Source organism: Oryzias melastigma, linkage group LG12 (assembly GCF_002922805.2).
Source record: "Oryzias melastigma strain HK-1 linkage group LG12, ASM292280v2, whole genome shotgun sequence".
NCBI classification, from domain to species: Eukaryota; Metazoa; Chordata; class Actinopteri; order Beloniformes; family Adrianichthyidae; genus Oryzias; species Oryzias melastigma.
Window position 1 is genome coordinate 9,448,705 of NC_050523.1, and position 13,282 is coordinate 9,461,986.

Genomic DNA, 13,282 nt, shown 5'->3' on the forward strand with positions numbered 1-13,282 from the left:
ATTGATGTGAATGAAAAACTGGAAATACATACAAAAAATAAAAATACTTTTGTATAGAAAATTTGTATTGAAAAAATGTATAGAAAAAGAAGACGAGATAAAAACTGCAACAATTTCTACAGCCACCTGGAAAAGAAATTATTTTTTTCTACTGAATTGGTACAAGTATTTGTCACAACTTCCTCCACAGGTAATGTGTTTTTTTTTTTTTTTTTTTTTGCATTTGTCTGAAACATTTTTCTCTTAAAGTTAACAGATGTGAATTTAACTTTCATCTTCTGTTTCTATTATTATACGCACTGGTGCACTTACTGTGTGGTAAAGTCAGATGTAAAGTAAACACACACACACACACACACATCCACGGAATCCCGCAAACCTCTTCTCTTAACTGCACTTCCCCTCATTTCCACACGGGGGCAGAATTTTCCAACAAAAAACAGAAACTGAGGAGTTGTGTGGAACTAGAGGCAGAGATTTAATCAGAAATAAGATTCTTAACCCCTCCCAAAAAGGAAAAAAATAAAAATAATGAAAAAAATGAAAAATCAAAGAAATACACTAAATTCTTGAATTATTTTTGACCAAAAATGAGCATATTAAGGCAGATTTCCAGGCCATCAGGGCCATTTGCAGACCAACTTCTAAGAAGCAGTTTTAAGTCACAAAATAACCATATAGACACATTAAAATAAATAAGAACAACTTTAATCAAGACTAAAATCACTATTTTCTTTTAATTAGGTAATCATCACACCACTGCACAGCCACACTTTCCTGGAAAATATGTATTGCTTTTTTTTTATCTCAAATGAAGAATAACATGTTTTCATGATTCTCACGAGAATTTATCGTTGGTTAAAAATGTTCTTGTATTCAACAAAGTGCTAATAGACTGTGTGTCTCATATCATGTTTCTAAGGAAACTGATTTTCATCCATTATCTTGTTTTTCTTTTTTGTTTGTTTGTTTTAAACAATTTTCTGATACAAAAAAAACTGTATGAAAACCCACGTAAATTACTTTAAAAGATGTATGAATTACTTTTTTTTATTTTTGAAAATATAAAACATTCAAAGAACTGATTTGTGTTTTATCTGATCCAAATTTTAAGCATCTGGTTGTGTTTAGAGGTCATTTCTCCATCAGTTCGGACAAAGGCCCCACACCTTGAAGTCACAGACCCCTGTGACCCCTCTACTTTTTCTTAAAAAAAAAAAACAAATAAATGAATAAAAATCCCTCTCTCTCTTCCATTCTCCAAGGACCTTAAACTCCTTCGATGATTCAGTGATCTTAGACTTCATCTGCAAATTTAAGTAAACTCCCCAAAATCTCTGGTTAAAAACGCCTCTCTTCTTTGCTCTCCCTCATCTGTGCCTTCTTTCACATGTCCTTACTTACCTCTAACTTGCAGCTGTCACTACAATTTAAAAAAAGGTTCCTTTGTGAATTGGTTTCTTTAGTGTAATGTTTACTTTAATGTTTTAGACTTGTTATTTCAGTTCCATCTCTGAATGGTTCCGGAGTGTATCTGCTGCTCAACGGATGGATCAATCAGTGGATGGGTCGAATTCACTCCCAGATATCTGACAAATAAGGAAACTTTTAACTTTTTATCCCATGGCATGCTACCTTTCTACCTGGACACTAAAACAAATTATTAATTAATTATTATTATTAAAGTTATATTATTTTGATGTGGAAAAACTATATACACACACACACTTATATATATATATATATATTGTTTGGGAGTACCTTTCCCATGAAAACCATTGAGTACCTTTCAAATGAAAACTAGAATAACAACAATAACAATTGAAACTTCATTTCCCATACTGCTCTGCTTCCAAAGTGCACGTGTCAAAGCTTCCAGCGAACCGGACTGGACGTCACATTCCTGCATTCCGCTTTTCCTCGGTGTCGGAGTTGCCCTCAGAGAGCTAATCCTCTTTCCCCCGCTTGTTTTTGACAGCCACACTCATGACACGGCGGATTTGATCTCACGGGTTGATCCCGGGTTCCCCTTGAGTCCGAATCCCATCCAGGGTAAGAATTTATCCCGGTTTAAGCCGTCTTCCCGCAGGAATGCTGGAACCGCGGAGCACTTTTTTTTTTTTTTAAGTACTGCATTTTTAGCTAGTTATAGCATTAAACGAGCAGGTTAAAGTAAAGAACATTTAACATCCACTTGTATACGTGCTGCTTTTTTGAAACCACTAACAGAGAGCCGCTCAAATACTCTGTTTGTGGTCCAATGTTTACTGTTGAAGTTAATCGCTAAAGCTAGCCAGCTGGTTAGCCGCAAAGCTTGCGTCACCATTGTTACCGGCGACACGCGCGCAGACACACCCGGGCGTGGAGGCTCTTCCAGATGTGGCTTTGTTCCCGTGACAGGGACACCGGTGCTGTATCGGTGCTGGGATTTGGGGTCCGGGCTGGACGCCCCGCTTGACCAAAGCGGTCAAACAGCCTTAGCATCCCCTCTGCAACATGGGCGTTGCTTCTCCTAACCCATAAACCTGTAGCTATTGCGAGGATGGAGCCTTCATAGCGGTTTATTACTCTAAATTTAGCGCTTTTACATTGTACTTTTACTGTAAAGTGTTGGGTTAAGGGGTTAAATATGACTGCAGACTGGACGAGCTAGCTAGCTGCAGACCAGCATGTTGTCTTAGCTGTGTTGACCCTCACAACAAAGAGAGCCTCTGCTACTCCAGCCGAACACCGAGGGACCAATAACTAGCTATTAGATTTGTTGTGGCATTTTTAAACTGGAGCATATTAAGATCAGTCACTTGTTTACATAGTAAGTTTTTATGTTAATAATCTCTAAAGGTCATTGGAAGTTGCTGGTATCAACACCACCATGCAAAACAGGCATGCACGCACTGGCTTTTATTTATTTTGCATACAAGCTTCCTAAATTAATTACTTTATAGAAATGTTGTTTTCATGTCATCTTCTCTTGTTTGATATTTTTGATTCAAAGTTCCACTCCAGCAGTTTTTTCCCCAAATTTTGAATCGTTCACAGTGTACTTTTAATTATGATTATTCAGTTTTTACCCAAAATTGTAAAGCCTGGGTCCTTTTCTTAATTTTTTTTTTCTGCAGAGCAGTAATAGCTCATTAGAAATTTGCCTCAAGAGTTGTGGGTGGGACTATTGCCGAGGAAATTAGCCTCAGCTAATTTCCCATCATCCCTTTGTTTACACTCTCTCCTGCTAGCTTATAGCACTTCACAAACCCCAAGCTAACAGCAAAAAATAAAAATACAAAAACATAACGGCAACCAATATCAGAGCTATCCAGCCGTACAATTTTGATCCAGATAGCAGCTCAGACGAGGAAGAAGAAGACGTTCATGGATCTATTTGTCTGCAAGTGAATACATCAAAATTGGAGCAGAAAGGAGAGACTTTTCATGGTAGTTTCTGCGTTACAAACCTGAGCTTTTTCTAATTGTGGGTTTTCATTTGCTCCTGATCCATTACTATTACTAATAACGAAATACTGAGAAACACAATACTCTTAAATTGTTTTATACATGTCTTCCATCATGTGAAATCTTTCCATTTCTCAAAAGCCAATTTAATGTAGAACTTCAATGAGACAAACAGTTTTGGTAACACTTTATAACTAGAAAAATTGCATTTCCTGCGGAAATACGTTTGATTGCAGTTTTGCAGAAGGTGTTTTCTTTAGTTAGACATTTATTAGCACAATAAGCCGAATAAGGTTTATTAATATACGTAGCAACATTCAGTACCATCTAAAGTGAGACCATTGTCTAAAAAGGCTATATTAATAAACTAACTAAAATAAATAAATGTATATTAATACATTTGCTGATTTAGGCTTACAAACTTAACAAATGTATTAACCATCTTTGTCAACATTATATTGAGTGTTTTGGAGCACCTTATCTAAAGTATTACCACTGTTTTAAGATGATAATAAGGTTGCTTTCACAGCCATGTAAACTCGATACACATAGGCGAGAATTCCTGATAAAGTTTAATTTCATTTAGTTTGGTTTCACTCACATTTTCAGGAGAGACCTGAATAATGAAGTAGATCAAACTGAGTCGAATAAAAATGCAGCAGTTCCAATATCTGCTCCTTGAAGCTTCTGCACCATTTGACTTCACTGTTCTTCGCTAATCTGACACTTCAGTCTATGAAAAACTGTAGCTTTCAGACTGAAATGGACATTAACTAGAGGGGTAACGATTCATTTTAACAATTATTTGATTCTCGATGATTCATGTTAGATCATGTCTAAGTCATTTTCTGCTTTTGCATAAATTCCTAAGTGTTGCATCTTAAAATAATGCCACAAAGATAGCTCTAACTAGCTGAAAAGTTTTGTTTTGCTGATTTAGGTCTGACCTAATTCAGACCTTTATTTATTGACACCTCAGTGCATCGTCATCAGCCTGTGATTTGCAGGCCTAGCACTACTCCTGCCTCTGCTGGTGCTCTGCTTCCCTTCCTATCAACCAACATCAGCAACAGCAGGTATCTTTTAGGGCAGCAATGCGAAGCTCATCATGTGGATGCAGTACCTCAACATCTGCAGGTTGTGGAAAGAGGACAAATTGTCTGCAGGAATGTCATGAGTCACACTGCACTGCAGAGATTCAGGCTCATTTTAGTGGGAGCTTCACCTCATTATGGATCATGGTTGAATGAGTGGAAAAAAGGAAGGAGATTACATGGCTGGTGATTGAGGTAAACATTTAGCTTTGTAAAGACGAGAGAGACCAGGAGGAGGCTGAATGCTCAGAACATAGGGGGCTCAATTCATGCAGCAAATGTGGGATTCCTGCCCTGTGCTTGTGTAAGAATGCACTTACTCATGTTGTCATCATTTCACGTGTGCAGGTAAATAATGGCCGTCACTGCACTTCTCTATATCGCCCTTTGTTACTTTTCTTTTCACTTTTGTGTCTGTTTGGCTTTGAGATCTCCCTGTGAAGCCCGTAAAGAGCTTCATCTATGGGTTTGTTTGTCGACACTGTGAATGTGTGTGTGGATCTGAACAGAACAGCATTGTGGGTCCGTGGCCTAAACAGTTCCACGGTTGTGTCCAATCCTCTCATATTGGGTCACTACAGAAACAAAGAAAGACAATGGGGCTATTGTTTTTAATAAACACACGTGTTCAGCCATCCCTGTGACCCCCCCTCCAGTGCGGCATTCGTACCCGGTTTGTGACTGGTCTGTTCACCTCGCACCATCTACACGACAAATACTCATGGGGTGGGTTCTTTATTATAATACTTTTAATTTATTAGACTTTGTAGCAATCACAATTTATCAGTCCCAGTTTCTGGAAACTGTTGTTTTTCCACAACCTGGATGTTCTACCATTGATTGTATGTGAGAACTGGACTGAGTGACCCCTCCCCCTTGTGTTCCAAATTAGAAATACCCGCTGGCTCCAAGAAGCCAAAATCCCACAAACAAATTTGTCAGAATAACAATTAAAAAAAAATCTTCTCCATTATTCAATTTTTCCACATTTTTCTGTAGTTCAAGTTATTCAAACTGACCAATTGAAAGTCTCAATAAAAATTTGTGCTTTCACGTTCGAAACGTTTGACAGATTCTCCCAAACCTTCCAAGTCGTAGGGGTGTGGTTTTTCAACAAACTCACTCCTCATTGGTGAGGGTGGTTGCTATAGAAATATTGACCCAGACCATAGATCGTATAAAGATGGACTCCTTAACCCCTCGCCTCTCGTGTTCCAAATAGGAAGTAATCGTTTGCAATATGGTGGTAGACGTAACAGGAAGTGATGTCTAAGGCTCTATCCTGATTTTGAGAGGCTCGGAGGTAAGGCATTTTCTGTAGACGACGTCAACACCTTATTATGTCCAGTTCATATAAACGATCAATGACAAACTCAGATCAATCACTGCTTACTGCTGTCGTCTGTCTCCAACTTGGTGGAATCCATATCTCGAAAAAATGCCGACTGAATTGACTTCATTTGATTGGAACTGGAAGTAATCTATGGATGACATCAAACTTGTTCTCGTATACAGTCAGTTAATGATTTCTACAAGATCAAAGAACAGCAGCAGCATAATTTTAGTTTATGTAAAAAATGCTCAAACACAATAAAAAGGAGTCTGGTAGCTTAAAAAAGTCTACCTGTCTATTTATCAACATCATCAGACACTGAAAACACAGTACTCATTATAAAATCCAACATCCAGACATACTCTCATTGATATACCTTGAAATTATACTTAAGCCTATGTGTGAGTATGCTAAGCTGTCCAGTCAGAAGTAGACCAGATTAGTCGAATTAGCAGCTTTCCCTGCATGGGGTGAGAACATGGGCTTGAACTCCCACTGGGTAGACTGGTTCTCATGATCCATCCTGTTTAAGTTGTAAAGGTTATGTTTTTCCTTATTGGCTGTTTAGTAACCAAATAAAAGCCTGAACTTTGAACTGGCATTGTTCATGGTTCTGTTCATCTATGACTATTCCCATCACATTTCTATAGATGAAACAGCAATAATACGTCACTGTACATAGAACATTTTAAGTGGATTTCCTCTGCTTTTTTCAGTATGCCCTATGCTTTTTAATGGACTTATTCCATCACGTCTTCCCCACACACAGTCTGTGATTGGTCTCAGGCTGAGTGTCCCTCTGAATGGCGCTGAGCTTCAGACTGAGTCTTCAGAGAGCTTGAATGGAAGATGCACCACTTTGCATTTCATTGTGTTGTTTCTCTTCAGCTGGTTTATCAGCCCCTGAGGCTCTTGTGTTAAAATCTTGTCCCAGCTTATAGGGTGTATTTTTCTTTTTACTTAACTCATCTTAATGAAATTATTTAGTTTTTTGTGATTTAAAATAATTGCCTATGTATTTTTTGATGAGGAAAAAGCAAAGTTTTGATTAAAAAAAGAAGTATTTGTAAAGTTCAGACGACTTTGGTCATTGTGAAAAAATTTGATCAGGATAAAGGAAGTTTCAAGACAAAGCTTCTTGAAAAAAAAAGTGTCACCATGAACCCAACTGTCAACTAAATGAATTATTTTACGTTATTAGATTTCAGCTATATGAGTAAGCTAATGAGATGTGAAAGAGAGAGTCTTCTTGTTGAATTAGTATCTAGAAGATTGAATTATTCTGCTTCAAACAGGATATGGTTAATGGGGATCAAATTTGGTTGATGTCTTTGTTTTTATTAGAACTTACACTTCCAGTGCAGTGCTACCACAATAAGGCTGATGCTTCCAGACAGGATGGCATGCAGCTCTTTGTTGTAACAGCTGGTAGAGTTAAATAAGGAGAGTGGAAGGGTGGAGACGGGAAGTAGGTGGATCTTTTGAGGAGACGAGACAGAGAAGTGCCTAAACTTGGGAAAAGAAGGAAAGGGTTTACTGTACTTTATTGGTGTTGTTTGGTATAGTAAATGCATTCCTGAAGCTTTTTTCTTTATCTTTTGCCTGCTTCCTTTAGGGAATCCCCCCCCCTCCATAATCCTATACTCTGTATCCTCCACATCTACACCAATCATCTTCATATCCTGCTTTTTGGTCTTCTACCAAACCTCTGTCCTGGCAGGTCCGACCACAGTGACATTTTTACCATCACTCTGTCTGCTCTAGACTTGTCCAAACCATCTTAATCAGTTTTAATAGCATTATCTTCAAAACATCTAACATGATCTATCCACCTGACACATTAATCATTGATCCTATTCAACTTTGTCACTCTCAAAGTAAATCTCAACATCTTCATCTCTGCCTCCTGGACCTTTTTCAGATCCACTGTCTCTAAACCAACATTATGGCTGCTCTCACCACAGTCTCCTACATATTTCCTTTCATTCTTGCCTACATTCTTCTGACACACATCACTCTTGAAACCTTCCTCTGTCTAACTGGTTTTCCCACTCTCTCTGTTGCTCTGGACTGTTGACCCTAAGTACTTAAAGTCCTCCACCTTCTCCACCGCTGTTCCCTGTAACCTTCACACCTGCTCCCTTTTCTCACTACAGATCGCAATGTCATCTGCAATCATACCTCATCTGTCAGTCTATTAATCTCCACGGCAAGCAAGAAAGCTAATCCTTGAAATCCTCTATCACACCTACATGGGTCCCCAGTTTTCAGCTCTCATAAATGTCCTGAAAAAATTTAATGTACTTCTCCGCCACTTCCTTATCCAAACCCACAGCTCACCTTTCTTTATTCTGTCATAGACTTTCTCTAGACCCAATACAACTCTTTCTGACCTCATCTGTACTTCTTCAGAACCATCCTCAAAACAAATATTGTATGTGGTTTTCTTATTGACATAAAGCCATACAGTTGCTCATAAATGCTCACTTCTGACCTCTGTTTAGCTTCAACTATGCTTTTCTATAACTTTACTATGTGACTCATCAGATTTATTCCCCTGCAGTTTCCACACGTATCCAACTGTGCACCATTTCATTCCACTCCATTCCTTAGGTATCTCCTCATTCTCCAAGAACTTGTTAAAACAGCTCTTCCTCTTCTCCTCGATAACGTTTTCCTCATTCTTCAGCTCTTCAGAATTCATCTTCCATCATTCTATCACACGTGTAGAACCTGTCAACACATATCCCTCTCTGTTCTTGATCACCCTAACTTGCTGTACATCTTTCAAATCACTGTTTCTTCACCCTACTAACAAATTACTTTTTTCTCTTTTGTGTCCAACCTGCCATCCAAGTCCTCAAACACACTTGGTTTGGTCTTTGCCACCTCAACCTTAACCTTGTGTAGTATCCCCTTATTCTCCTGTCCACTTAGTGTCCCAACCTTTTCTAAGCTACCCCTTTTACTCTGTCTACCACCAAGTCTGCTTGTCTGTTTTCTTCTTTCTAGATGAAACACCCAAGTACCTTTCTCCTAGCCTCCTAGATCACTTTATGACTGGCTGTCTAGTCTTCTAGGAAAACCTCCTGTTCCTCCAAAGCCTGTTTCAACTCCTCCCTAAAAGCCGCACAGCACTCTGCTTTTTTCCAACTTCCACTTGGTTCTTCACTCTGCCATTTGTCCTTTTTATCTTCCTCTCTGCTAGTCATCCTGGCACCACTATTCTATGCTGTCTGGCTACATTCTCCCCAGCTACAATTTTGCAGTTACTGATCTTTTTCAGATTAAAGCATATGCACAAGATGTAATCAACTTGTGAGCTCCTCCCTCCACTCTTATGTTACCACATGTTTCCTTTTCTTTTCTGGAACCATTTTCATTTCCAGGTCAAATCACCCAACAGTAGCCAGGTTAGCCTCTGACAGCCCTGTGATGCTGAAATGATACAGAGGGTTAAGAGGATGGATGGATGGATTGATTGGTAAAGTCCCACATTTTCTTCTTCTCTTGAAGCTCTCATCCTACTAGGAGGGCGTAATCACTGACAACATTCACCGACACACCTTTAAATTCCAGCTTCAGACTCATCACCCTATCGGACGCTCTCTAAACCTCCAAAATATTACTGACAGAATCCTGCTTTCAGGATCAGTTCTACTCCTGTCCTCTTTTTTTTATCCACACCTCGATAAAACCTTCTCTCAGTCTGAAAGCCTTGCTCCCTTTCCGTCTGGTCTCCTAAACACACATGATATCTTTCTTTCCATCCTATTCAGGAGATTTTTCTGTCTGGATCAGATGAAATCCTTGCTTTAATCTTCTCCCAGTCTCTTTACTCCACAAAGCTCTAATGAGCAAAGGTCGAACTGGTGTTATTTTAGAACAGAAGGTCTTTTCTTCCCAGCAAAGGAAATCAGGAGCTGAAGAAAACCGCTCAGACTGAAGTATTATAAAGGCTAAAAGTGGGTCAAAAACATTTAAACAATATTCAATGAAAAGCAAAATTGAAATCCTATTTTTAATGCAAGTAAGTTTCTGCAGTAAAGACAGTTTAAAATGTACAGATACCCATATTGTTAGTTTTGTTTGTTTAATAATCAATGACTTTTTGTTGGCTTTTTTCCCTGCTGCAGTAACTCAATACTACACGTCAAGGAGAAGAGTAGGACATCTAACTGGCACACAGCCACTTCCAATAAGCATCCATTAACCGAGTGTTTCATTCAGGCTGCTGTCATTGAATGCATCTCCACTCATTCAAACTGGAGTTAAAATAATTGTGACGGATCAATCAAACTGAATCAAACAACTCTCACACAATGAGACAACTGCAAATACAAATGGTGTTCTTTAGTCATTGATGCCTTTCACACTGTCAGTCCACAGTCAAAAAAATATGTGTTATAATAAGGTAATTTTATGTATTTATATATATTTTATATTTTTCTTAAATGTTATTATTCTTTACATTTTAAGAAGTCGGAGAGAAATAAAATCTGCAGATAAAATAATGTGAAGCTGACCCACCATGGTCTGACTTCAGCTGTAAAGTGATAGAAAAAAGAGGATAGACTTTACCAGTTAACAATTGCTACCAGTATTCATCTTTTGTTTGTTCGTTTACTCTTTCTAAAGATTTTACTATTACACCATCAGTACATTTTGTCAGACTGTCAGATGTTTGGTTAATTTACAGTTCTGCTAACCAAAGCTCAGTGTTTGTGTATACGAGGGCTAGACAGCTCTATTGACATTGACAGATTACATTTGTGACCCCAGGTCAGATTATAGATTACTATAGGACACGTTCACATGTAAAGAGATTACAGTTATGCTTTTGTCCTTTAATGTACATAAAGAAAATAGCAGCTTTTCAAGGTAAAAACTGTCTGGAGATTTTTTTTTTTTCCAGAGTTTTGGGTTTTGGTTGTCTGAACCTTAAGTCTTTTTTATAAATGGAGGAATTTCCTTTTACTTTATGACCTGATTAGAACAATTGTCTCTTGATATAAAATAAATAAATAAATTTCTTTCTTTGCATTTTTGGAAACTTAAGCTAAACCAAATTTGTTCTAAGGAAAAGGCTGCAGAAAGTTATGAATTTTCACCCCCTGCTTTCAATAAATCAGTTAAAAGTGCTGCAGCCCAAACCAAAACAAAGGTGTTGGACCTTGTGTTGGTGATGTGTTGGCTGCAAAAGCGCAGGGCTCCCCAGTGAGTCCCCAGGGCTCAGCAGATACCATTCTGCCTGCTCCAGCCATAAATCCTCTTTGCATGGCGAGTGATCAAGCCATGATGTAAAGGAGCTTAGTAGTAATAGACAGGCAGGCGGGAAGCAGCTTCGCTGTTGGCCTGGGGTCATGTTATCACACACAACTCTGACAGGAGAAAGACAACAAGAAACATGTACACAAACTAAGGCACGGCAACAGAGTTGTGTATATAGTGAAATGTGAATTAGTTTGGCCTGAGGTGCAACTTTTAGAAGTCTGGCTTTAAGCTAACTGAGTAACCTGAGCATCTTGTTGCTTTTTGAATCATTTTATTCTTTGTTGTTAAAGGAACCAAAGTGGAGGACACCTGCTCTTTGAATTTTCAGTGTTGTAAATAATTATTATTCAAATTTCAGCTGTACTTTGCAATAGTATCTAAATGATTTGACATTTATTTTGCATTGCTAATGGTACAATTATCAAAGCATTATTCATATTTGCTTGGAGATAAAGTTAAAAAAGTCTTTGTCTATTAGAAGTCTATTAAAAAACTTGTGTTGTTGCATCTGACAGACCAGTTATTGTCAGTATTTTAAGACTTATACTACGTTCACTATAAACATGTAATGTGTACTTGAACGCGCATTTAGCGTATGGCGTTCACACTGGACTGTCACCTCCTGATACTAGTGCATGTTGGCCACCTAGAGTTGAAATGTCACGAATCTTGCACCATCTTTCACAGCTCTATTCCAATTTATGAAAGACTTGGTGTTATTTCCAGCCACAAACAGCAATTTATTTGTTTATGTTTCTTGGTTGGCACTTCCGAAATGCACAAATGTGCACGTTTATACTGAAAGTGGTTGCTTGCACGTCCATTGCCGAAGCCAGTGTGAACATGGCATAAGACGTCCCATTTGATGATATACTATTAACGTTTTTTTAAATATCTCTTTTGTTTACTCTTCACACAGGTCTCATTCCTCCCCTGTGTTGCCCCCATCCCCTCTCCAGTCGCAGCAGTGGTTGACATGGAGAATTCCTCTGTGGCATCTGCATCATCCGAAGCAGGAAGCACACGCTCACAAGAGATCGAGGAGCTGGAGCGCTTCATCGACAGCTACGTCCTGGAGTATCAGGTGCAGGGCCTTCTGGAAGACAAGGCAGATGGAGAGCAGGACTTGGACAGTGGCGGCAAAATGCCACAGGTTAGTTAGTTATATTATGTAAACAGACTGTTGTGTGTGTTTACAGGCTGAGTTAAAGGGCTACCTATGTTTTTTTTAACAGATAATAAGTTTAAGTCAATGCCTTAGTCACAGCTGTCCTTATGGGTGGATACAATTGGCAAAAAATTGCCAAATCTTTCAGTAAGAAGCCAGTACTGGCACTTTATTAACGCTATACAACATCATCACCCATATGGGCAATTTACATGATCTTAAAATACTTCACAGTGTACTTACCACATGCACGACAATGGTATGTTTTATTTTCTCGACATCCATTAAAAAAAATGGTAAATTTCAGGTTAATGAACCAGCTTAGTTTACTCCAAGAGTCAACTCTTCACAAAGTTTAAAGCTATGCATCCTACAAACCGTCCCTTTATTTTAGTCTGTGAGGCCACAGTTGAGAGTTAAAAGAAGAACTTCTTTATTTCCAGCAGAGCCAGACTCAGGAAGGCTGTCTGGTTAAGCTGCCGATGGGAACACGGCATAAAGCCCTCACTTCCAAACAAACACAACACTACTGATTCATACTGTGGGAAAGAAAATACAAAAAGAGGAACACTAGTTAATAAACGCCAAAAATTCAAATGTAAACATTGACTCTGCAGATTTCTGAGTACAGAAAAGTATATTGAGCCAAACTGATTATGATGAACCATGCTAGATCTATAGTAAGCTGTTTTGAAAAAACAAATTGGATAATTCTGAAGAGTCAACTATATATACAGAACACTAAAGTATATGTAAATACAAGTTTATGATTTAGTCTAGAGCTACGTTTTGAGTTTGTGAGTTCTTTAAAAATGATATTATATCCACATTTCTATCTTTCAGTGGACAGACGACTGCTTTGACAAAAGAGATGGCAGCTGGACGTCATCACAAGGAAGAGGGTCTTCTAAACCTGTAAGGGTTTTTTCCTTATCTAATAATGTTAATGTGAGACGGTTTCAC

General features: G+C 38.4%; 1 protein-coding gene across 2 annotated transcripts in view; it reads left to right on the forward strand.

The window, feature by feature from the left end:
• The first annotated feature begins 1,587 nt into the window (after window positions 1–1,587).
• ctif (CBP80/20-dependent translation initiation factor) overlaps window positions 1,588–13,282 on the forward strand; it is a 59,474-nt gene continuing 47,779 nt past the window's right edge. Inside the window, exons 1-3 of one of the 2 annotated variants that reach the window (XM_024299235.2) lie at window positions 1,588–2,052; window positions 12,071–12,304; window positions 13,163–13,234. In XM_024299235.2, coding sequence (XP_024155003.1) covers window positions 12,128–12,304; window positions 13,163–13,234 — 249 coding nt within the window. In that variant the 5' untranslated portion in view covers window positions 1,588–2,052; window positions 12,071–12,127. The remainder of the gene's footprint in view (window positions 2,053–12,070; window positions 12,305–13,162; window positions 13,235–13,282) is intronic. The other variant, XM_024299236.2, reaches the window with a different exon arrangement.